We start from the raw sequence: 22,725 nt of genomic DNA on the forward strand, positions 1-22,725 counted from the left end.
CGATACTTGTACGGTGTGACGGTACGCAGAAGACCAGCCTTGCACTATGGCTTCAGCACAAGGCTTTTCCCTCTTTCCTACGACCGTGCCCAAGATCGCCATTCCGAACCCGCACAAGAAGAACCCAAGCTTGCATAGAATCAGCATTGTCGCTTCGCCAGAGAGTGTTGTCTCGAATGCCGAATCGGTCGTGATCAAGATGGAGCAAGAACAGCCTCCCCTGCCTCGACTTCCGGCGCACCTGGATGAGCGAAGAGACTCGTCTCCCTCGCCAGAAGACATTGGACGAGCAATCACCACCAGTTCTCCCATTGACGGCAAGACTCCCACACAGCCGTTCGCCCCTTCGACGGATCTGGCAAAATATACACCTTCCTTGTATCAGTCTCCCCAAATAGACCACTCATCGCCGCAGGCCTCCTTTTCTCTAGGCACTGGATCATCAACGACACTAGTCCAGGTCCAAACGCAGACCCAAACCCAGACTAAGACACAGATAGCCGTCTCCATCAAGTCTCCAATCGATCCATCGCCAATCGTGCCTATCAGGTCCATGTTCCCTACCTACAACCCGTCTGTGCCATTGACGAAACAACCCTACATTCCCCAACGCCCAATTCCGGCTCACCTGTCTGGCATCACTCCCTTTGGTGCTTTCTCTCGGGATGATTATCGGACCAGTCTGTCTCTCCCATTCGCAGCTTCGGTCCAGAGATCAGCACCACCGAGCATCATCAATTTTCCTTCCGACGTCATGAGTGTAAACTACGGACCTCGTATTTCAACACAGCGTGATCTCGAGAAGTTATGGGAAGCATCACATGGGACGGAACCGGATGCGGCCATCAAATCCTTCACGCTTGAACTGGCAAGGTAGGTGGTGTTGGTGTGTGGGTGTGTGGCGGAAAATAACGCTGACGGACAAACAGAACAGAAGAAGCAACGTTTGTTTTTGGTTCTCACCCCTCTTTACCGTTCTATACCCTTCAAACATACGACACGAATGAGATCGCGGTAACCAAAACCTGCTCACGAAAAGCCACCTCTACGCGGGATGTTGTCTTGTGTCCCTTGGAGCCACCTTCCCGGCGTCAATCTCCCAACGATGGTCTCGTTGCCTTCATCTTCCCCAAACTCGCAGCTATGCTTGCCATCAATCAATCTGCAGCTCTGGCTCGCGAGCATAACCTCGCCCCAACAGATCGTGACGACATAGAAGCTCAGGCTGTTCGTAGAGCTGCGAAACAAGAAGCTTGCTCTTTGCGTTTCAATGCTCATGGCGGCTTCTACGAACTCGAACATCCTGCCATCGGTCGCGGGTCAATGGGCGGAGAATTTGCGACGAATACCCCAACCCCTGTTTCTCCGACCACCGTCCGCAGCATGACCGGCAAACCTGTTCTGCACATTTCAGTGTCGCTCGAAAGTTCGCTTCCAACAATATATGTTGTGGACCCGAACGCTGCCCAACGTACCGGAGCGGGAACTCCGCTAGCCTCTGCCAATTCTGGAATCAGAAGACTTTCCACGATGCCTCAGGTTGACTCTAATGCAGCAGTGACAGCGAGCTCAGACAATCCTGCTCTGGCAACGCTTGATCTTACGGCACAGACATTATTCATCGACGCAAACGGCATTCTAGAGCTTATGCCGTCGCTATTTAGCATAGACAGTGTTATCAGTGCTCTCCTTGCAGTTGCAGTGGGCGACTCCACGGTGAACCCGGCCATGGCCGGCATGGAAATATGGAAGCCCCGCCCAGCTCCTTCAACACGACTGGGGCCGAGCCACAGGAGCCACAGCATGCGTACTACCCGAGCTGGTAGTGTCAAGAGTTATGCAGGAAGCACATTCTATGCCACCATTGCCGAGCGCGAGGAGGCAGAGGAAGAAGCAAAACTGATGCGCCGGGAGCATGAGAGTGATGTTCGTGCTGGTGGTCGACCGGCGACAAAAGGGCGATCATGGTTTGGGCGAATGCCAGGAAGTGTTTCACATGATGATGAAGCCGACGCTGGCGAAAAGAGGACTTCAGGAAAGAGTAAGAAAGGAAAAAAGAACAACAAGAAAAGGGTTACAATGGCGGAATTCGATCTCGAGAAACTAGGTCACTACCAATCTGGAGATCGCAAGGGCGAAGAACTTCCTGTACTTACACGTTCGACTCTGAGTTTTCTCATAACGGGGCTCAAGTTGCTGGTATGGGTTTTGACGACAATTGTTCAATTGCTTGCGTGGATCTTGGTCAATGTATCGAGAGCTGTTACGAGTGAGAAATTTTAGGGTTCATGGGAAGGAAAACCGGGTTTTGGAGGGGTATATTTTTCGTTTGGTCACATTCCTTGCATACAAAGCATAGGACTCATTTTTGGGTGAGAACAGTCACTGTCGAGATTTTGGATGTCGGATATCTGGTGTCAGAGGGGAATGAGTGGTAATCGATGACTTTGGTGCTGGCGTCGGCTTAAAAGACGCCGTGGAGATCAGGTCAGAAGAGGTCACAATGGGAGTGCCAGAGAAAGGGCATGAAGATTTATGTATGGGGTGTCATTGCAAATAATGCCTCAGGAGTCACCGACTTTGCAAGGATATAAATATATAACAAAGGTATTTTTCCTATACTTGCCACGACGGCGAATGAACATTTGAACGAACCACATAATTTGTATGTATCGTTTTCTTTTTTTTTCTCTTCTCTTGTTCCAACCTTGACCTTGGAGGACGGTCGTGGTTCTGGTCATGACAAAAGATTTTGCCTCATTGTTGTCTAGTGGAAGTGTCGTCTACATTTTCAAGGACGAAATGGAGGGAGTGGTGGTGCCATTGGTGGTGGTCTCGTCATTCTTGTTTTCCTTACGATACTTGTTCCAGACCTCGGGCCATATACCTTGCTTACCAGGTGATAGAACACCATTCGGGTCCAAATTGTTCTGAAGACACAAGTAGTTAGTACTGTACTGTACTAGCAGTGGTGTGAAAGATTGAAAGAGCAACATGCCTTGAGAGTTTCGACGAATCTTTTGTAGGCATGATCATTAAAGTCGAATACGTTTTGACATAGATCTGTAGATAAAGTACGTTGTTAGAAAGATGTCTCACTTGTCGGAAGGAGGAAGAAGGCGAGCAAGAAAGGGGACAGAAATTACCCATATTATCCAAATGTGACCGGTAATTCGTCAGGTGATACTTTTCAGCCGCTTTCGCCAAATCCCTCCACATGGCAGGGAGGCTGGCTCGGTGCGTGGCGCTCGAACTGTCGTAAAACATCATCTGGATGGTGAAGGAATGCTTTTTGAAAACCCTCCCTCCCAGGATGGCGTTGAACCCGTGCGAGACCATGATTTTCCGGGCTTCGGTGAACCATTTCAGGAAAAAAGCTCCGTCGTTGGGCATCAAGGGAACAAAGTCCGTGTGGGCGCCGTGACCCTTGCCGTCTCGAGGCAGGGCGAAATTGATCATGCTCGAGCGAGACGTGCCGACCACCCCGACGGGCTCCCCACGGCCGTGTTCGGCGATCTTGCGGGCCTCGAGGACGCCGCCGTTGTTGTCGGAGCCTTCAAACAGGCGACTCGTCAGACGCATCGAAGGGCAGTGCTGTTCCAAAACTTCACGGCAGCGTTCGAGACGGGCGAGCACCATGGATTTCGTGCCGTAAAAGTCGAAAATGGCCGTCCAGGCACCCAAGGAATTCTTGACACGGAGATCCTCGATCTTGTCCTCGGGGATGGGACCGGGGCCGTCGTACAGTTCCGCCGCGGTGTTGAAGATGGACAGGTGACCTATCACGTCGCCTATCAGCGGGTTGCTCTGGAGGATGTCCTCGCGGTGCAACAAGCCCAAGGCGTCGACGAGGGGCGCAATGTCGGCGAACTTGTCCACCTCGACCTTGACCGACATGTAGGTCTGGGGGCGAGGTTGGAGCCACAGGCTCATCTTGGTCACGATGCCGAGGTTGCTCTGCAGAAACAACCCGTCGATCGAGGGGCCGAAACTGTTCTTGCAGAGGTACGCCGTCGGTGCGTCCGTCGCCGCCCATTGTCCCGTACGTACGACGTCGCCGTTGGCGAGGACCACTTCGAGGCCGCTGATGTTGTGCCAATGGTCTCCGAGAGCGTTGTAACCTATACCTCGGTCGAGAGCCTGGAGGAGGAGAGAATGTCAACGTATGAATAACCAAAATCGAAATGTAAGAGCCAAGACGAGGATGGGCGGCCCAAAAGATCGAGAGAGTGAGAGTGGTTGGCATTGCATGGCAACACATACATTACCGATTACGCTACCCCATCCTATCGAAGGGACGTTGGGCCATACGGATCGTTTATTTTCCAGACAGTACTCTGACAGATCTCGAAATGTGACTCCAGGTTCGATGACGGCGTAGGCACCACGTTCATTGACTTCGAGGATCGAACTCATGCGGTGTAACGAGAGGACAATGGACCCGTTGATTTGAGGCGCTGGACCGCCGTACCCTAAATTCTTGCCCCGTGAACATACCCATACCGGGATTTTGTGGACGTTGACCAGTTTCAGGATCTGTTGGATCTCGGAGACATTGCTTGGACTGATGTTTGACTCTTGTGTCAGAGACGAAACGTGACGACGAGGAGAAGGCAAGGGAGGCAAAAAACAAAAAGCTTACCATACCGCAGCAGACGGGACATGTGATGAGGTGACGGCGAAAGGGTCGATGAAACTGACAAGGTCGTCTCCCGTTATTACATTCTCTGCTTGGCAGATTTGGCGTAGCTTGTCGAGAACCTCACAGAATGTCTCCGTCGATGTGTTTGGGGGGAGGACCTCTGGTGGTCCATCACGGCCAATGACGAAGAAGGCGTCGTGGGCTTCCTGTTGCAGGGGATCAAAGTATTGCTTCATCTTGGATGTACGTTGACCCTGTGTGTTCGACGACCTTGGCTACTACACCGTTTACTTTATTTCGAAACACGAAGAGGGGTTTCTTGAAATGTGCTTTGTTGGTATATCCCAAGGACTCAATATGATGGGGGAAATTGAAGTATGGGGGTTCATCATGAATACGGAACCCGACGAAGAGTACCACATTGGGAAATCTGGGGTTACCCCACCCGTCCACCACACACCGTTACTGTCCCCCTGTACCCCGTACTAGTGGGCCTGACTCGGCTGTCGGCCTGCAGATATGTGATGCTTGTTTGCGCCTGCCGAGAGACTGTTGTTACTGTCCCCGAGATCTCATGTGTTCGTTTGCGGCCTTTCGTATAATATTGACCAATGGTCTCGGCATCCTTGAGTGGACGTCGAAGCTATGCCTTGGGCTTGGTTATTTTGTTTGACGCTCGCTTCTCTAGCAGACTACCGTACCAGAAGTCGAGTAAACACAGGGGAGCCCAATATATCTTGCCGGGACATTCTCATCAATCACCTGGTCGTACTTGGATGAAGCCGACTATTTGCTCGCTCTTCCCGCTGACGTCTTTTCTCGATCTTCCTCCGTCTCCAAGACCACCCTTTGAAGTATACCAACAGCAACAAAGGGAACAGACTCATCAGTATTGCTGCTACCAGAGTGCCTGCCCACCCGATACCTATAGCGTTGATCAACGGAGTTGCGAACGAAGTGGCCCCTGCACCCAGCAGACAGCGAACAAGGTTGCTAGATGCCGTTGCGGTGGCCGGGCTCTGGAAGTATAAATCGACAATGAGCGTATTCAAAGAGCTAAAACTTCCCGTGATGAAATGCCCAAGGAAGAATAAGACAACTAGCGGTCCTGCAAGGGTAGTCTTTTGTTCCATGACCCAGCCATAGATCAACATCGTGACACAGGCCACGCCGATGAATGGAAGAGATACCTGAAGTCGTGCCTTTTCGATCGGAAAGTTGTCAATGTCTTGCTGTTTGTTCTTCACAATGGCTACCCCTTCCACAGCGGCCACACGTTTGAAGTTCCGATCCAACAGGATCCCCAGTGTCCAGCGTGAGGTCAGACTTCCAACCCCGATGGGAAGATAGCATAGGCCGATCTTGAGCGCGTTCAAGCCATACCGCTCCGCCAGCTGAGACGTCAGTGTACTGAGAACCAGGAAGTATCCTGCGTACATGGGCCCGCCGTAGATGAGAACGATGGCAGATTCTCTGTGGCAAATTAGCTCAAGAGACTGGAGCGGACTTGGTCGGCGGCGTCGCGGAGTGAGTGTGGTTGGACTCGCAGGCTGGGCGGGATCCTTGAGGCTGAGCAGCGGGCGATTCCACTTTGGCGGAGGGACACTCCCGTTGCCCACCACGCTCCGACATGTTTCAGGTAGAAACAAGACGACAACCAGAATCAATATGCCGGCAAGTATGGAAAGTACCCAAAAGATCCAGTGCCAGTTGAGGTTTTCGGCAACAGCACCTCCTATCAATGGCCCAATTGCAGGCCCCAGGGTCACACCCATGGTAGCGTACCCAATGTATTTCCCTCGTTCAGCTCGAGTTGTGATATCGGCCACCAAAGCACTGGCAAGCGCAATGGTGCCGCTACTCCCTGAGCTCTGCAGACTTCGCAACACCATCAACGCAACATAATTTGTTTGCAATGCCAAACCAATATTGGCACCCAGGTATACGACTAGACAGCAAAGGTACGCGGGTCGTCGTCCTTTGGCGTCAGAAATCGATCCTACAAAGGATGGAGCGATCCCTTGAAATATCTGGACCTCATCAATCAATGGAATCACTGTCAGATGTTGCAATAGTGGCTTACCATGTAAATGGTGACAGTCAGGTTGATCAACGATATTGATTTGTGAAGATCGCTGGAGATTTGATTGACCGATGGAAAGTACGTGCTGGACGAAATTGGGGAGACCAGCCCGAGGAATGAAGCCGTGAGTATAATCGAGATTTTCTTCCATTCCTCCAAAATCGTATATGGAGGCTCGTTGGTGGTATTTTCAGACTCTTTCTGGGCTTCTGGGGTGCCTGTTGGAAGGCCGTTGCGGTTGACACCGTCTGACACCGGCAATTTGACTGGAACATTTCCTCTCCTCTCCTGTTGATTTTCACTCTCGACAGTCGCCATGGATTTCAGTGTCTTGACCGATGAGTGGTGCGAAGGTGTCTTGAAGTCCAGCGGATATAGAGAAACAACTGCATTCTAATTCTTCAGACTGCGCAGGCCGGTGATAAGAAGCTCGGGATTTAGTCTCTCAAAGACCGGGAACCGATGCCAGCCATGCAGGGGCCTTGTCGAAATGTGACCGACCCACCTCCTTGATATATTCCAACACAGCTTTTGACTTGTACGTGGAAGAAGGTCTATTAATCTGAAGGATCGTTACTGATTCACCAATAGCATCCAAGACCGTGTTGAAGGAGGATGTAACCCAATGCCGCGACCGGACCGAGACCGGCTCTTGCGCTCTCTATCCACGAAATATTCCAGTCACGGCTTGGAAAGCGGCCCGGCCCATCCACTGGGATTTCTCACTTCCAGGCATCGATCAGCACACCTGAGGTACAAGTATGGTATGAGCACAGCTATATTCCCCTATATCAATGCTTCAAGCCACGATGGAGGTAGCCTCTCCTGCACCGTATAGAAGTGGCATACTGAGGATGCCTGGAAGACAATATGCGATGCCCTCAACTCTGGTTGTCGCGCTCTGCTCGGAGAGTCCATCCGCAGTTGACAATCTCAAGAAAGGCGTGACAACTGTGAGCGTCGAATAACCTACGAAATACTAAATTTAACGTCTCTGAAAGTCAATCACTGGAACGATCATCGATGTACGTTGTGTCAGCCTTGCAGAGGAGCTGACACGTTGAGGTATGGCTTTTCGGGAAGGAGCTGTCCGGCTCAACTGCGGCTCAGCCTCATCCCGGATCTACTTAGACCGACCGCCTGTGTGCTCAATGGCTCTACACATTGCTCTTAGCGATAGGTCATGATTCAGACCGCTAGGTGGGGACAGCCTTATCAGCGCAGGTGCGCAGTTGACGACCTTCTTGGACTCAATCTACAACTCCTTATGTGCACGACTTTCCAATACTATGTCCCTGGCTAAACACCTCTAGAGACCCTAACCTCTGTGTTATCCTGCTAAACAAATGGGCTCTCCCGCAAGGGCTTACGACAATTCAATCGCAGCAACTCCTGTTGACGAGTTTGATCTCAGCACCCTTGACAACGCTCTTAACGTCTTCGAGAACTACGAAAGTGGCACAATCATAGATCAAGATATCTCGGATTCTCCCGCCTTCAAATTTGATCTTCTCCTTGATCCGAAGACCCTTGGGCCTGAACTTGACAGTCTATATACAATTTCAGAGGATCTCGCTGGAGGAAAATTAATACAAAAGGATAAGGCTCTGAAGAATTTGACTAGGACGATCCGACTCTCTGGTTTCGGAAAAGAAAAGGCAATTGAGAAAGGAAGGCCTGGTGATAAACAATCGGATTCTACGCCGGCAATGCTGCTGATGATACCGTCAGCCTCGAGCCCTTTTGCAAGTCCCGAACCAAAATCGTGGAGTAGATATCAGGCTGGGAATTTTGTGGGTAATTCAATAGATATGCCTGAAATGCCCGAACCCTACTCTGGACCTTATGAATCAGAGGCTGCCCCATTCGAAAGCTCCAAGATGGAAAGCAGTGGGTTTGAACCTCTCGACAAAGACAGTCCAATGTCGCCACCATTTCGAGGAAGACCGATGGAAAACGAGGTGGTGTCTGGCAAGAGAAAAGCCATCACTGAGTACAAAGATGGCAAGGGTGTGCGCACATCTAAGCGCAGCAAAGTCAATGAACATCCTCAACGCCGAATTTCAGAGGCCTCTTACGATGACCGATACTCTCAACTGGTCAAAATCATCTACATGATCCACTGCCCGGATACATGGGATGATTATCATGAAGCACTGGCTTACGAAGATGTTCCAGTATTTCTGCAGCGGAGCAAACCAGGAACGGACTTACGCCTCGATTCGAAGCTGATCCACCTAAACGGCAGCAGGCCAGTCTATGACCTTGCGTCCTTATTTACCCCTGACAACGTCGACGATGAGACAGCCATTATTGTCTTCCGCCATATCCGGTGTGAGGAGAATCAAGGGATTCCACATGCCGATGGCAAATCACTAAGGGGGCATGAATCTCTTGCGATCAAGTCCTCAATTCTGAAGCGGTCTATTGCCGATGTTGCGCAATGCTACTATGATGGAGGTGACGTTCTATACGACGGCCGAAAGGCTGGCGGTAAACAGATGGGGGAGCTCACGATTTCTCCCGCGCCGCTCCGTTTTTTCCATCACTACCAGCGGCTGCTTGACTATGTGGAGACTCATCCATACGCACGTGAGCATGTGACAGTCTTACTCGAATATTGCAGGAGAACATACGGCTCGAATTTTCAAGAGGCGAAACGATTGTTCGCAGAAGCTCAAGTGAATCAGAAACATCTGGAGAAGCTTTACCTACCCAACTCCATTGTCATCAGTTGTGCTGATGGCAATGAACGGGCCTATGTTGTCTCTAAGTGGCCTTATATCCGCGACTTTGGCTCTCTGGAACTTACCTGCTGGGCGTGGCAAAATAACGGAACAGGCTGGTACCGTAGCCGGCACACACTCACAGTGCCACCAATATCAAGTTCTTGGGTATCTATCCAGTCATTAGCCGTTTGTCCCGCAGCATATGTCTCCGAGCATACCAGAAAGAACCTGATACAGAGAGGAATGAAGCTTTGGCTGCTCAAAAACCCATCGTATATCTCTTACACCGGCACCGATGTTCAAGGAGAGGGCTATTATCCAGACTCTCGCTTCATGGTCGATTATGCCGTCTATAAGAAGATGCATGAACATGCTTTGGCTCTGCATATATATGGGCCCGTTATCTATAGCCATGACCCGTGGCCAAGGCACCTTGACTCCGAGACGACACCCAACCAAGAAGAGTTGCTTGTGATGCCTCATATTGTTCATGGATTCTATCTGACAGAGAAGCAGTGGGTTGCGATCTATGTCGATGGAGTTCATGAGATCACATGGAACAAGACGGCGTATGACCGTTTGGTCATACCCTCCAAAACAAAGGAGCTTATTCGGGCTCTGGTGACTGTCCGCACCTCACAGAGAGGGATCAAACATGGCCTGGGCGTCGCGGGGAAGAGGGTGGACCTTATCGCAGGAAAAGGCAACGGCCTCATCATGCTTTTGCACGGCGGTCCTGGCACCGGGAAATCTTTGACCGCCGAAAGCGTGGCTGAGATTGCTGAAATGCCTCTCTACAGGGTCACGTGTGGTGATATCGGCACCACGCCCGAGTCTGTCGAAAAGTACATGGGAGTCGTCATGCATCTGGGCGTCACGTGGAATTGCGTCCTCTTGCTGGACGAGGCCGACGTCTTTCTTGAAGAGAGGTCCATGTCGGATCTTGCTCGCAACAGCCTCGTTTCTGTTTTCCTTCGGATCTTGGAATACTATGATGGGATTCTCATCTTGACGAGCAACAGAATAGGTACGTTCGACGAAGCATTCAAATCCAGGATCCAGGTGGCGCTGCACTACGAGAAACTCACGATTCCGTCGCGCAAGAAAATATGGGGCAATTTTATCGACATGTTGGAGGAAGATGGAGATGATGTCAACTTTGAGGAGATACGATACAAGGTTGATCAACTTGCAAAAATCGATTTAAATGGGCGTCAAATCCGCAACACGATGACGACAGCTAGACAGCTAGCAATGTTCCAAGCCTGCCGCCTTGACTGGTCGCACATTGAACAAGCTCTGTCCGTGTCGACGGAATTCAATGAATATATCAAAAGAATGCAAGGCCACACAGACGACCAGAGAGCCCGGGATGAGAAACTCAGATGATGAGCCGACTCCTTTTTATAAATGCCGGCGCTTAGTCACGTAACCGGTCAGGTGGTTCGAGACTCGCTGTCTCTTGATGGGATTTGGCTTCCTCGCTCTCGGCCGCGGCCTGCTGTTGTTGTGCGCATCAGTGGAGAGCCTGACACAGTCGCCTTGCAATTCGAGCGTCTCGATGTGGTCTTGGGTGATATTCGATGCTGGTATCACAATCTTGACCGAGACGCCGGGGATCTTGTTCCTCAAAAGCTCTGTAAACATTACCACTTCCTGTCGATCGTAACTTGTCACTTGCGACAAGAGGTCACCGTCAAGGACGATAAAGACTCGGAGGACATCCTTGAGAGTTCGCTCGAGGATTCTAAGCCAGTCCTCGGGTGATGCTGCCTCTCTCAGGTGCGAAAGCGTGACAGGATGAAGTGGTCCTGCTCCTGCGCCTGGATAACCGTGACCGGTCAACGAAGAAGGATTCATCTGGAGTGCCTGTAGCACCAGGACGCGCAGGACATCGGTGGTCGTAAGGTCAAGGTCCCAATGGTTGGCGAAACGCAATGCCCACATGACCGGGAAGCTCTGGTCGCGAATCAGACGAGCCATATCTGCCACAAAGTCCTTTTCCATCACCGGATTCTGGCCAGAGACCACGAGGAGACTGCTCTGATTGCCCTGGGCCCAGGTTTGAAGGTCAGCTTCTCGCGGTAGGACGACGGGGGACCAGTTTCGCCGGCGCCGGCGCATCGATTGACAATACTCCAAGCTCTCCCCGGAATAGGGGAGGTTCTGCCAGAACGGCATCGACAGGAGCTGATTTAGGTGGAGTTGGTTAATGGTTTGCCTCTGTTGAGAGAGGTCGAGGCGTATTTCAGTGTAGAAAGCTAGAAGTCAACATTACGCTCGAGTCAGTCTGTGTATCTTGGTCATTTATACTAGGTCTACGTTCATTCAGGCCAAGGCTGCATTTCTGCGGGATGGACAGATGGAAGTTGATCAGGCTGAAATGATGAATCATGAATGAATGAAATTGACGATTCACACGTACTCGAGAACAATGCAGTCTGCTCGGCGACCTTTGTCGCAATCAAGGCCTCCATTCCCGCTTGGTTGGTCCTCATGTGCACGATCTGTGCGTTCACGTCCTCCCAAGCCTTGCGTGACTCGACAAGGTCAAGGTGGATGTCCCGCAGCTCGGCTTTGGCGGCCAGGCTCGACAGATCTTTGAGGTGGCTCGCATGCTGTGCAATCTCGTCATAGGTCTCTTGGAAACGCAGTTTCCAAGGCCGAAATACGCTGTCGATGGAGTGCTGCAGGCGCGAGGCCTTGTAGAATTTGATCGATTCGACCAAGAACCTCAAGATCAGAGCGTATATCCTGGCCACGGTCGTCAGAAGCGCCTCGGTGGGATACAAAAAGAGGGTCAACTGAGCGGACGGCAGGAGGAGTGATGTCTGTGAGAGTGATTTGCTGAGTTTCGCCACGGTCGTGGCATGATTGCTGATTCCCTGTTCTCGGTAAGTAACCCACGTTTTTTGGTGGGGTTAGAAAGGTGGGTGTCTTGCAAGGACAGCCAAAAAGAAAAATAGTAAACGCACCACAAATATGAGCTTGAATAAACCCCATGCGAGGGATGCGTATTCCGGGTGATGTTGAACCAAAACGTCGATGATGTTCCCGTAATAAACGACCCTGTCGGCAAAGGTGTTGAGCCATCTACGAGCCTTGTCGTGGTGACGCGACTGAGAGTACGTCTGCTGCACTTGACCCAGAGTCGCGAGGAACGTTTCCATGGTTGGTTTTGCTGCAGCTACTGCAGGCGATCTACCACCGCTTGAGCCTGAGCGATGGTTGATGATCTCGTCATACTCTTTGGCGGATAGTTCGGTCTTGAGCACCTCGTGGGCCTCCTCGTAAGCTTTGGTGAGGATATCTTTACCTCTGTAGTAATTCCGAAAAATAGAAAAATCTCGTCAGTTTGTCTTGCAATGCTTCATCTCAAATTCCGATTTGTTGTCCGTATCTCCTCCGATCATGGCGATCAAAAAGAAAGGTTTACTTGCAGGAACGTTGGATCAAAATACCAGCCGCTAATTCGGCTTCGAATGGACGGTTGTGAGGCGTAACTTGTCAACAACTGATTCAAAGACATCCTGTCTGATGAGAGAAGCGAACGACAACGACCACATATTCCAAAACCAAGTGCGGATGCTCAATAATTAAAATCTAGTCTCGAAAACTGAAGTTGTTACAGGCAGAATTCAGCCTTGAGGCCAGCCTCATACTTTAGTACTCATGTGATCACAGCGTCGAACTCTCTCCAAGGTCCCCAGGGCTTGTAAAGACGTCCAGGCTCAAAGAAGCTAAGCCGATTACATGGTGGCACAGCCTCTGCTCAATGGAAGGCTGAATCGATAAGTGAGCGATAGATATTACGCACACCAATCTCTGCGTTACGCACAAGGCTATACCTTGCGAAAGGCACACGAATGAGTAACTAATAATTTAGTCATTATTAGTGTCCTTACTGGTGTCTCGGTGCTCATCATTCCCAATGTCCTTAAGGATGTCCCTTGACTTACTCGTATTTGTTAGTTACCATTTGACTCATATTGATACTAAGCAATTACACGACAAGTCTGGGGGGAGCGACCTCAGTGATAAGTATAGTCTTGTGAGTAATCCAGAGGTGGGGTGTGCATAATACCTATCGCCATGTAGCAGAGGCGGTCACCCAATGCGTTCACAGAAGCACATCCTATGGGCTGGCGTCGTTTGCATTGTGCTAGCCAGCTACGATCCCCTTCTTAGAGGTCAGCTATCACTATCCGAGTCTGAGTCGGGGGCCAATGCTGCAGATGTCAACTGTTGAAGATAATCTTTCCTCTCTTCAAGTTTGGAAAAGATGATCTTGTTTGTGTCGTTACTGCAATACTGTGAAATGTCGGGGAACTCTGTGTCTCCGGAGAAGCGAGGCATGATATGCTGCTTGAAGATGTTGTACAAGCCTTTCGTAGATTCGAGTGCATGAGAATAACAGAAAGATCCAAGGGTCCAGTTCTCTTTCATGAATGCACTTCGTCTAACCTCCGACGTGATGAGGCTCTCCTGTTGGTGGAACTCGGTCATGAACTCTTCCTGGGCACTGGAGAATTTCTCAAAATTAGCCCCTTCAAGGTCATCAACATTTTGACCAGTCAACCAGTATGGGGGCCTCAACATCTCAACTGGGTGTGAACAAGCCCATTCCAATTCTATTAGCGATGTTATCTGCCCGAATTCGTTGACGAAGATGTTGCTTGGATGAAGGTCGGTGAGACGGAAGAAGAAGGGGCCACGTTTAGTCTTGGAGTTAAGAAACTGCGGCATGATAGACCTCATCTGTCCTACCACAGACATCTGTCTCCTCCCATCTATACCATCGTTCATTGAGTTTGGTTGACAGAGGAGCCGGCTGTCATGATAGGCGAGAAGATCCAACGCGTAACTATCTGTACATTCATAGGTCCGCATGCGGGGAATGTTGGTCGAAATACCTTCATTTTCCAGGGCTTGGAGTCGGAGGGTCAACGGGCGGTTAGAGAGTGATATGAATCCCTCATTGTCAATGGTGAAAGAACCAATTCGAGCTTGAGGGATTTTCGCTAGCGAGACCATGATACGAGACAGATCCTTAAACAAGTTCTGTCGCCGTGACGAATCGCCCATGAGAGAATCAAACGTCTGATAGAGCGTCTGTCCGTCCTCAATGTACTCGAGGAGAAGATACCCTGTTTGAAGACTAGATATTTGGTTATCCTGGACAAAAGGCGACGGTAGTGGATACCTGGCTAATGTGCGAAGTTGGTTTGAGAACCATCGTCGAATCCGGCATAAAAAGGAGGTATTCTCGAGAGGTGTGAACTACTTTCTTTTAGACTTGACCTGGAAAGGCTTGTTCAGCGTGATACACTTACACTAGGTCCAGCAGGAAGACCAAAGCCTAAGAGTAAAGGGATAGGTATTTCTGGACAGCACTGGCGAATGTGGATGTAGGTAGCTGCTTCACATCGAATTTTCTCATCGACGTTGCCAGGAAAATGATCCTCTCCAATTTTGTATGGGAGAGGAATGCGGAACAAAACGCGTGTGCCCTTTCCAGTTGACCTGAACAGGAATGCATAGATTGAAACTTCCATGAACCCATTCAGACCCAGGCGAAAGCTCACACGCATTAGTTTTGACATTGAGATGTTGTGCAGCAATCTGAAGAATCCGATGCTCATTTTCAAGAACAAAGACTATCAACTCGATCCGTCTCTTTGGATATTTGAGCATCTGGAGGACGTCATCTTCATCGCTAAGGGCTTCCGACAGCGTGATCTTCCTTCCGAGCAGTTTTAACCGTTGAGGAGGGGGCATGGATGTCAAGTTTGGAAGAAAACAGCTCGATGCGAAGTGAGTGCTAAAAGGGAGGACTGCTGCAAAGAGGTAGGAGGGGTATAGGGACGTGAAGGTATGGAAAACAGGTTGCAGGAGGTTTTCGCCTAGATCGAGCAGAGTAAAGCAGACCGGGTCTGAAGCAACGACATGACGAAGTGTTCAGATCAACAGTCGATCCGAACATAGCGACATGGGAAGACAAAGTACCAGCAGAACAATGCTCTTCAACAAACAAATGAATGCGGTGTAGATGCCATAAGGCTACGTTTCTGCAGTAGTATCTCTATAGCCCGCCGGATACATTTTGGTCGATCATGTAGCTGTCACATGCAATATTCCCTTCCCACTCACCCTTGAATCACAGTGAATAAATCTACTGCCTCACTTCTATCCAGGAGGCAAATTTTTCTTTATTCAATTCCTCTTTGGGAGCTTAGTATTGTTCGCCGCGATACTTATAGAAGCATGTCAACACCATGTCGGTGAAGGTAAGGTGTAATCTGGTAAAGCCTGAAAAGCTCTCCCCTCTTTGTATCCTTCTAGTCCTAGTGCTCTTGTTTCTTCACACTATATCTCATCTTCTCATTCCAGGACTTCCCTCACGCTGAAGCTAGGCCTTAAGATGAGTTTTCATTTCAATCTCAACAATCCAGATGACCCGTTCGGAGTCTTTGACGGTGAACTTCCTGATATTAACATGGACGAGGACGACGACGCTGCACCCTTGGCGGCTTCCACTCCCGCCCCTGATGAGGATGCAGGCGAAAACGAAAATGAAGATTGCGAGGACGATGAAGATTATGAGGAAGATGAGGACGATGAGAACGGCGAAGACGGTAATGCCAAGTCACAACACCAAGTCCTCGAAGACCTCGAGAGTGAACTCAACGTCCTTACCCTCGATGCTGAGACCGTCATCTCCTGCCAACCTCGAGCAACACAAATTCGACTGGTCGTCAACACGCGCAAGATCTTCAACGACTACAAACAATATGGCTCAATGGCGCGGCTCAGACGCGGCATTGAAAAGTTCTTCGAGCGTGACGACATCCGGGACGGAAAGAAACTAGAATACGCAACACTCGAAGAGGAACAGGCCAACACCGACCCAGGCCACTTTGGCGAAGTGTTCATGGTCAACGACACCGCAGATGACGACGTCCCGAAGTTCGTCGACGGTGATACCCGCACGTACAACACCGCTCATGGACCCAGATCGAAAGTCAACAAATTCCACAGCGTCGACCGGGACTACGCGGCCCTCGTCGCGACCGAACCCTGGGACCCCGTCGCCATCAACCTCAAATGGCCCGGTGTGATGCGCTGGCCTCCAGGCATCCTCGGCAAACTCGACCAGATTTTCAGTCTCGTCGACTACGAGTCTCGTGTGCGCCTCTTCCACCATGTTTCGAGGTACGGTCCCTCGCCCATCTTCCGACTCGGCATCACCGAGGACGTGCGCAGCATGTACTCTACGATCCTCGAAACGTCACAGGCCCACTACCTAGGCCTGACTCCCGAGACGAGGTCTTTTCTGCGCTCAGCGTTTGTATCCATGCGTAGCCAACCCAACGCGGCCGAGACCAGGTTGCTTTCGCAGGCATGCCAGATTGGAGAAGACTCGGTGAACATCTTCTGGGAGGACTTCAACGCATCTAGACGAGGACACACCGCCATGAGGATCTTCATGACGGCACGGGAGATTGAAAAATCCAAAGAAGCACGGATAGCAGCTCCTCCGGCTCCCCAACATCCCGTGTGGAAGCATTTTCAGAATCGAGAGGGTCGGCGGCAGCAGCATCAGCAGCAGCAGCAGCAGAATCCCAACATGCAGACTACACAGCGCTGACGGACGCAAACGTGAATTGGAGAGACTACAGACAGAAGTCTTACTACACAAGGAGTACACCCTGATGTAAATCAGCCGCTGGGGAGCACCTTACAAGCGTCCGAAGAAGTGACGAAACATTCACGAGTAAAGGAAATTGAATTGTATCATCAATATGATCATACTGCACGAGACCGTTCCCATTGCACTTTTCTTATCATTTAATCATTATAATCGTTATGTCGTGCATCAGGTCGAATGTTGCCTCCGATGTTCGTATGGTCGTTGTATCTGGCCCCCAGCTAGTTGGTAACTCATCGCAGTCTGTAGGGAGATTCGGACTGTTACTGCCGACAAAGTTGTTGTATAATGCGTCTTTAGTGTTGAAGCAGGATCAGAATGCCCAAACATCCATTCCTCTCCGGTAACTCTTCCGTTCAGTCAACACTCGAAGCATGTTGGATTTGTGCAAGTCCCGCGCACACAAGACAACAACTTTCACCCTCGCTTTTTCACCGCCTCTCTCTCTCTCTCAATATCCCTCCACGGCGGCGCCAACACGTGACTCTCCAGGTCCTCCTCGCCCCATGGCTGATTGACTTGTCCACCATTTTTGTAGCCTCAAAGCGTAATGGATCCACCCACTCTACGGTTTCCAGATCACTTCTTTTTCGAGTCCAAAGGTGGGGCGTCGGGTTTTTTCTCCTCGACGCCTTCTTGAGTCTTGATGATGTGTTTTGACGGCACGGCCCCTGCTCTCGTCGGTTTCCGGCCGTACACTACAGTTCTGCTCTCCGGGTTAGCCCGGCGCGCTTTCAACCCAGTAAATCGGAAAATCATACACGTCCTGGTAAGCATGGATTCTCGGGTTCCGGAGGCCGGCCCTCATTCGGGCAAGATAAACTTGGACTTCTGTAGGCGCCCACTGTAGCATCACACATTACACATCACGTTAGCCTCGGAAACATCGCAACCTTTCAAAGATAAGAAACAGGGCCGTGAGAGTCAACATACCCCGAGGATACTCGTAAGTAGCATCATGGTCCACCCTTCGATACCCTCTTCCCACTGGAGACGATTAAATCTTCCCAGTTCTTTGAGGTGGGGGTCCCTGGGCCAGCTGCCGATGGGCACACGGAAGCGTCGTTCCGTCACGTCCTCGAAGCCGGCGTCGCGCATGTGCTGCGCCGACTCGTCGCATATGCGGAGGCTTTTGCCAAAGGCGTCACCGGCCTCGAGGGAGACTTTGCCCCATTCCTCAAAGATGGTGCCGTCGACCGTCCCGTCTTGAGATCTCGGCACCACAGACTGTTCGACCTGTTCGACGTAACCTCCTGGCTTGAGGTTCCTTGAAGACGGTCAGCGACGCCCGTGGAGCTGTTCAGTGTGGAAACGGAAAAGTGACACACCTATAGACTTCATGGTAGAACGTGTCCCAGTGGGCCACACTGCCGTAGAGACCTCGCACGTGGATGAAATCGAAACTTGCTTCGGGTGAATAGATCCATTCTTCGCAACAGTCCTCGACCTATGGTTAGAAAATGTCAGGATTTTTGAGCGACGAACGTGTCTGCCGTGACGAAGTCACAAACCTCGAATGACAGATTTGTTGGAACAAATTCTGGCTGTATCGGGGATAAATCCGTCCCTATCACGATTGATTCGGGATGTTCATCGGCAAAGTCGCTACACATAAGGGTTAACAACCATGACCTTGAAGAAAGAAACATATCGAAAAATTGCACACATTGCCCATATACCAGTTCCAGTGCCGACATCCAAAACACGCTAAGAGATAAAGTAAGTATAATGTACTTGTCTATTTCTCCATTTCCTCGAAAAAAAGTCACAAAGCATACCTGTGGAGTGGCGCCGATCGGAGCCAGATACAATTCACCATTGAGCAACAATTTGTACAGATGGTGTCTATTGATGAGTGAGCTAGACCAACGACCGCTATCGGGTAGAATCGCTGACCCTATGTCGAGATGTTCCATTGCTTTCTCATCATTAGGACCCCTGGGAGAGAAAGTCGTCAACAAAATTGCCAATGGTCGTCGCCCGCCATATCTGGAATTCCACTCACCAGTAGGAGCCGGCGTGGTAGGCATGGTATCGTCTCCCATTCTCGTAGTGATAGTTGTAGATGCTACTCCTCAGTGATGCCAAGTCCCTGTGATACGTGTAAAATGGTGAGCAGGCACTTTCCATACATGGGAACAAAAACAGGGTTGTAAAATTTAAAACATTCGAAAGGCACATACGATTCAGTGTCATCGTCACCAAGCGCAGAATCATTATCGAAGCCGACGTCCTGTTTTACTGATTATCAGAACGAATTTTGTCCGACCCAAGGAGCTACAAATAATTTCTTCTCGCCTTACCACTGAAATTTGCTGGGCATTTTCGGGAAGGTTTTCATCGGCCATTCTTGAGTCGTCAACTTCTCACTTCTCAAATACGGGGCCAGTATTGGTGACAGTCAGAAAGGAAGAATCAGTTGGTTGAGGGAGCTTGGAAAGTATATCCTCCGGGGTGAACTCGTTGTAGACGTCGACAAAAGGACAAATGAACGAGAGATAACGCCACTTGGGAAAGTTACGGGTACGGATACTGGCAAAAGGAGTGCAAACTGCCGCGCGGATGCCAGCGAATCAATTCACCCGGGCCGAGGCGAACGGAATTACGTGCCAGCAGCTCGAAAAGGGGAAAAGCAGCAAGTCGGCAAAGCCAGGGTGGATGTGATTGTTTTTCTTCGAGTGTGACTGGTTCAATGCCTCGTAGCGCAGGCGGGGGAACGAGTTCCGGGCTGCGAGTCTGCGACAAGCGTGCACTGGAAGACAAAAAGGAGTTAGTATTGGCTTGGTTAGAAGGAAGCAATTAACCCGGCATGGTCTAAAATCTTAGGTGACGCTTAGCAACTTAGCAGTGAACTTGTTTAGCCGTGTAGTTATTATAGTAAAGCTGGCCTAGGCCCTCAACAATATAACTAGAAGTGAGCATAATAAATATTGGGGTTCTTAAGTATTGAATATTAAATAAACTAAAAAATGTAACAACTAATTATAAGTACTAAATAAAATACATAGATATACTTTCTAAAACAATTATAGTGAAAGAAAGTAAAAAATAAAGAAAGTAAGCAGCAGCTTTATTGAAAAAAATAAATTTAATAAGAGAATAAAATTAAATTTGCGGTATATTAAAATAAAGAAATTAAGAATAGTACAGATTTACTAATATACTATTTATATACTTAGTGAATATTGAGTACCTAAGAGACTTACTTTAGTAAGGAGTGTAGTCTATTGGCAGAGGGACTCTTTAAAAAAGCCGCCCTATGCAGATATGAAGGAGTGCTCAATAGAGAGCTCTATACTAGAATAGGCCAGAATAGTTATTTTATAATCAACTATTTCATGCGTACTCAACCTTGCGTAGTGTACGTCTCCTGTCTCACGCGTCCAACATGATGTCTTCCGACATACAGCGTACACACTCACCCACCGTAGGTGGTGAGAAGAATCACTGTCCCCTCAGCAATACTGAAGAACACCTTGTCCCCCATCTGCTGCGGTAGATGTTGAGACGGTATCAGCGATGAGAAAAACACAATCCATTGAAGGGCGTAGCACCGTCGGCTTCCGGCTTCCATCATCATCGCTCAAATTCATTGAAGGTAATTTTGCATCAAGAATACTCCTGAAGGTCCTTTTTTTTCTCCCAGAGGAAGGATGGACCCGGAATGGGCCTATCGTGCGCTCTCTATGGCGCGCTGCCTTCTTCAGTCTTCTCGTCGTCCTACGCACCTTCAGCCCACGCCCACTTACGTGAGCGGAGGTCTGACAAGCTCGCCAGCGTCTCGCGCGGATGGACTGGGTGGACTGGATTACCAACGAGGATCGAGTTGGAAGTGACCATGGCCTCTGGTTAATCCGAGAGATCTTCTCCACATGGGAATGCTGGGATTGCTGCTGTGTAGACAGACACCAACTACCACTCATCTATGTTCTATGTTCCATACTCCAAACAAGTTTACCCAAAGTCCACATAGGAGACAAAGAAATGGGGCCCTTCTTCCACTCATTTACAGCAACTCATACATGACTTGATGATGTTCAACCGTGCGACATAAGAACCGATGGTGTGGCTGAGCTTGACCTCACCAGAATGATCCTTGTTTTCACGTTTTCCTCTTTTGTGGCGTTGCTCTCTCCTCTCAAAAAAAAATTGACGCGGCCCCAGTGCCTCAGAGCTGGCTCGACAGTGCCTTTGTCCTTAGCTCCTTTCTGACGAGCAAAGCCGTTTCAGCCCCGGATTCGATGGCACCATCGATAAAACTTCGCCAGCCACCGGCAGCCCAATCGGAATTGGCAAACAGGACCGGGCCGTGTCGTTCTCTGAGCGCGCCTAGGTATTTCACTTCCATCCCCGGCCGATACCAAACCCTAGATCATGCGTCAATCGATATGAACAGACCAGAGTCTCGGCGATATCTTACCAGGCACCTTCGGCGAATTCATCTTTGGACCAATTGTGGAAGACCTACGGAGTAATTGCCAAAGATTAGTCCCAGCCACCACCCCAACCAAGTCTCAAAAGACCAAGGGCAAAATGACAAAAAAAGACGTACCAGCCTCTCCACCTCCACCGTCGTAAACTCTTTTATTGACTTCAGGGTTTCGTCGATATTTTCATCCACGTTGATATGGTTGGCGCCGATGCCAAAGAAGACGCAGTGTGTGTTGTTGGCGGGCGTCAAACCGTCGGCCACACCAAGAACCAATTTGTTGTGAGGATACACCATCCCGCCCCAAGATCTCATCTCAGGGTCTTTGATCTCGGCGTGGAGCTTGACGCACTGGTTGACGTGTTTGAGTGCTGCGGCTTCGACCTTGGCCTTCGACAACGGCGGGTTGAATTGCACCTTGTTCAAGACGTTCAAGGGCACGGTGCAGATGACCCGTTTGGCGAGAAACGCGCGGCCGTCTCTGCACCGGACTTGAACGATGGACCGCGACGAATCGATGCTGGAGACGGCCGTATCAAGCGAGTACGAGAGGTTGCCGCTCTCCAGGGCTTCCTCGAAGAAGCGAATGGCGAAACCCGACTGGCCACATTTGAGCTTGAAGCCAATCGTCGTCTCCAGGACCGAGGCGTAGTTGTAGTCTCCGGCCGCCCACCAGCGGAGGAAATCCAGGAAGGACGAGTCGTCTCGAGTGCCACAGCTGCACAGGAGCACAAAGGTTTCAATGGCGTTTCGCTCGTCCTCGGTGAGATCGTGCTGGATCTGGGCAATCCTGTCGGCCACGGATAGGTCGGCCCACTTGAGAACATCCTTGTTCCAGTGGGCGTTGAAGGGGAACGGCATCACGGTTTTCCCCAAGTTGCCGTCAATGTTCATAAACTTGTGAAGTGCACGGGTGAAGAGTGCTTCCTACGTGGCATCAGCACTGTAGAGAGACAAAAGCAGGAGGGGTTTTATTCTTGGTGAAACCAACCTCTTCTTCGTGGCTCATGTTGCGCCGGCCGCTTTCCGTGACCCACGTGAAGTAGTTGTGCTTCCTCGAGTAGTCGGCGGAATGTTCGAGTTCATCCATCATGCCGTAGCGTGTGAGCTCGCGGAAGGTGTTTGGTTGGAACC

The 22,725-nt window shown here is 50.2% G+C and overlaps 7 protein-coding genes across 7 annotated transcripts; 3 read left to right on the plus strand and 4 right to left on the minus strand.

The window, feature by feature from the left end:
- Positions 1-46: 46 nt before the first annotated feature.
- On the plus strand, positions 47-2,283 carry PV06_02349 (uncharacterized protein; the record flags this gene model as incomplete). The annotated part of the gene is made up of 2 exons (XM_016403020.1): positions 47-873; positions 930-2,283. 2 exons carry the CDS (start codon positions 47-49, stop codon positions 2,281-2,283), a joined length of 2,181 nt encoding a protein of 726 aa, XP_016266917.1.
- A 500-nt stretch (positions 2,284-2,783) lies between these two features.
- On the minus strand, positions 2,784-4,878 carry PV06_02350 (uncharacterized protein; the record flags this gene model as incomplete). Its single annotated transcript, XM_016403021.1, has 4 exons — positions 2,784-2,930; positions 3,100-4,140; positions 4,264-4,564; positions 4,643-4,878. 4 exons carry the CDS (start codon positions 4,876-4,878, stop codon positions 2,784-2,786), a joined length of 1,725 nt encoding a protein of 574 aa, XP_016266918.1.
- Positions 4,879-8,071: 3,193 nt separating this feature from the next.
- PV06_02351 (uncharacterized protein) lies at positions 8,072-11,171 on the plus strand (the record flags this gene model as incomplete). The annotated part of the gene is made up of 1 exon (XM_016403022.1): positions 8,072-11,171. The coding sequence occupies one exon, from the start codon at positions 8,072-8,074 to the stop codon at positions 10,841-10,843; it is 2,772 nt and encodes a 923-aa protein (XP_016266919.1). The 3' UTR covers positions 10,844-11,171.
- On the minus strand, positions 10,727-12,624 carry PV06_02352 (uncharacterized protein; the record flags this gene model as incomplete). Its single annotated transcript, XM_016403023.1, has 3 exons — positions 10,727-11,715; positions 11,880-12,339; positions 12,430-12,624. 3 exons carry the CDS (start codon positions 12,622-12,624, stop codon positions 10,859-10,861), a joined length of 1,512 nt encoding a protein of 503 aa, XP_016266920.1. The 3' UTR covers positions 10,727-10,858.
- Positions 12,625-13,442: 818 nt separating this feature from the next.
- Positions 13,443-15,457, minus strand: PV06_02353 (uncharacterized protein). Its single transcript, XM_016403024.1, has 2 exons — positions 14,788-15,457; positions 13,443-14,734 (listed from the first exon to the last, which is right to left on the minus strand). The coding sequence occupies exons 1-2, from the start codon at positions 15,094-15,096 to the stop codon at positions 13,646-13,648; spliced, it is 1,398 nt and encodes a 465-aa protein (XP_016266921.1). The 5' UTR covers positions 15,097-15,457; the 3' UTR covers positions 13,443-13,645.
- A 230-nt stretch (positions 15,458-15,687) lies between these two features.
- Positions 15,688-16,960, plus strand: PV06_02354 (uncharacterized protein; the record flags this gene model as incomplete). The annotated part of the gene is made up of 2 exons (XM_016403025.1): positions 15,688-16,877; positions 16,913-16,960. Exons 1-2 carry the CDS (start codon positions 15,876-15,878, stop codon positions 16,958-16,960), a joined length of 1,050 nt encoding a protein of 349 aa, XP_016266922.1. The 5' UTR covers positions 15,688-15,875.
- A 920-nt stretch (positions 16,961-17,880) lies between these two features.
- Positions 17,881-19,510, minus strand: PV06_02355 (uncharacterized protein; the record flags this gene model as incomplete). The annotated part of the gene is made up of 10 exons (XM_016403026.1): positions 17,881-18,006; positions 18,096-18,429; positions 18,491-18,609; positions 18,674-18,767; positions 18,829-18,869; positions 18,941-19,007; positions 19,059-19,100; positions 19,168-19,254; positions 19,346-19,395; positions 19,466-19,510. The coding sequence occupies 10 exons, from the start codon at positions 19,508-19,510 to the stop codon at positions 17,881-17,883; spliced, it is 1,005 nt and encodes a 334-aa protein (XP_016266923.1).
- Between the last annotated feature and the right edge of the window lie 3,215 nt (positions 19,511-22,725).

The sequence above is a fragment of the Exophiala oligosperma genome (genome assembly GCF_000835515.1).
Source record: "Exophiala oligosperma strain CBS 72588 unplaced genomic scaffold supercont1.2, whole genome shotgun sequence".
NCBI classification, from domain to species: Eukaryota; Fungi; Ascomycota; class Eurotiomycetes; order Chaetothyriales; family Herpotrichiellaceae; genus Exophiala; species Exophiala oligosperma.

What these genes read in the sequence shown, in the direction of transcription:
- PV06_02353 (XM_016403024.1), bottom strand. Translation starts at nt 15,096, where the DNA reads ATGAGCATCGGATTCTTCAGATTGCTGCACAACATCTCAATGTCAAAA. An exon ending in GTCTTCCTGCTGGACCTAGT is followed by an intron (nt 14,735 to 14,787) that starts GTAAGTGTATCA and finishes AAAAGAAAGTAG; the next exon opens with TTCACACCTCTCGAGAATAC.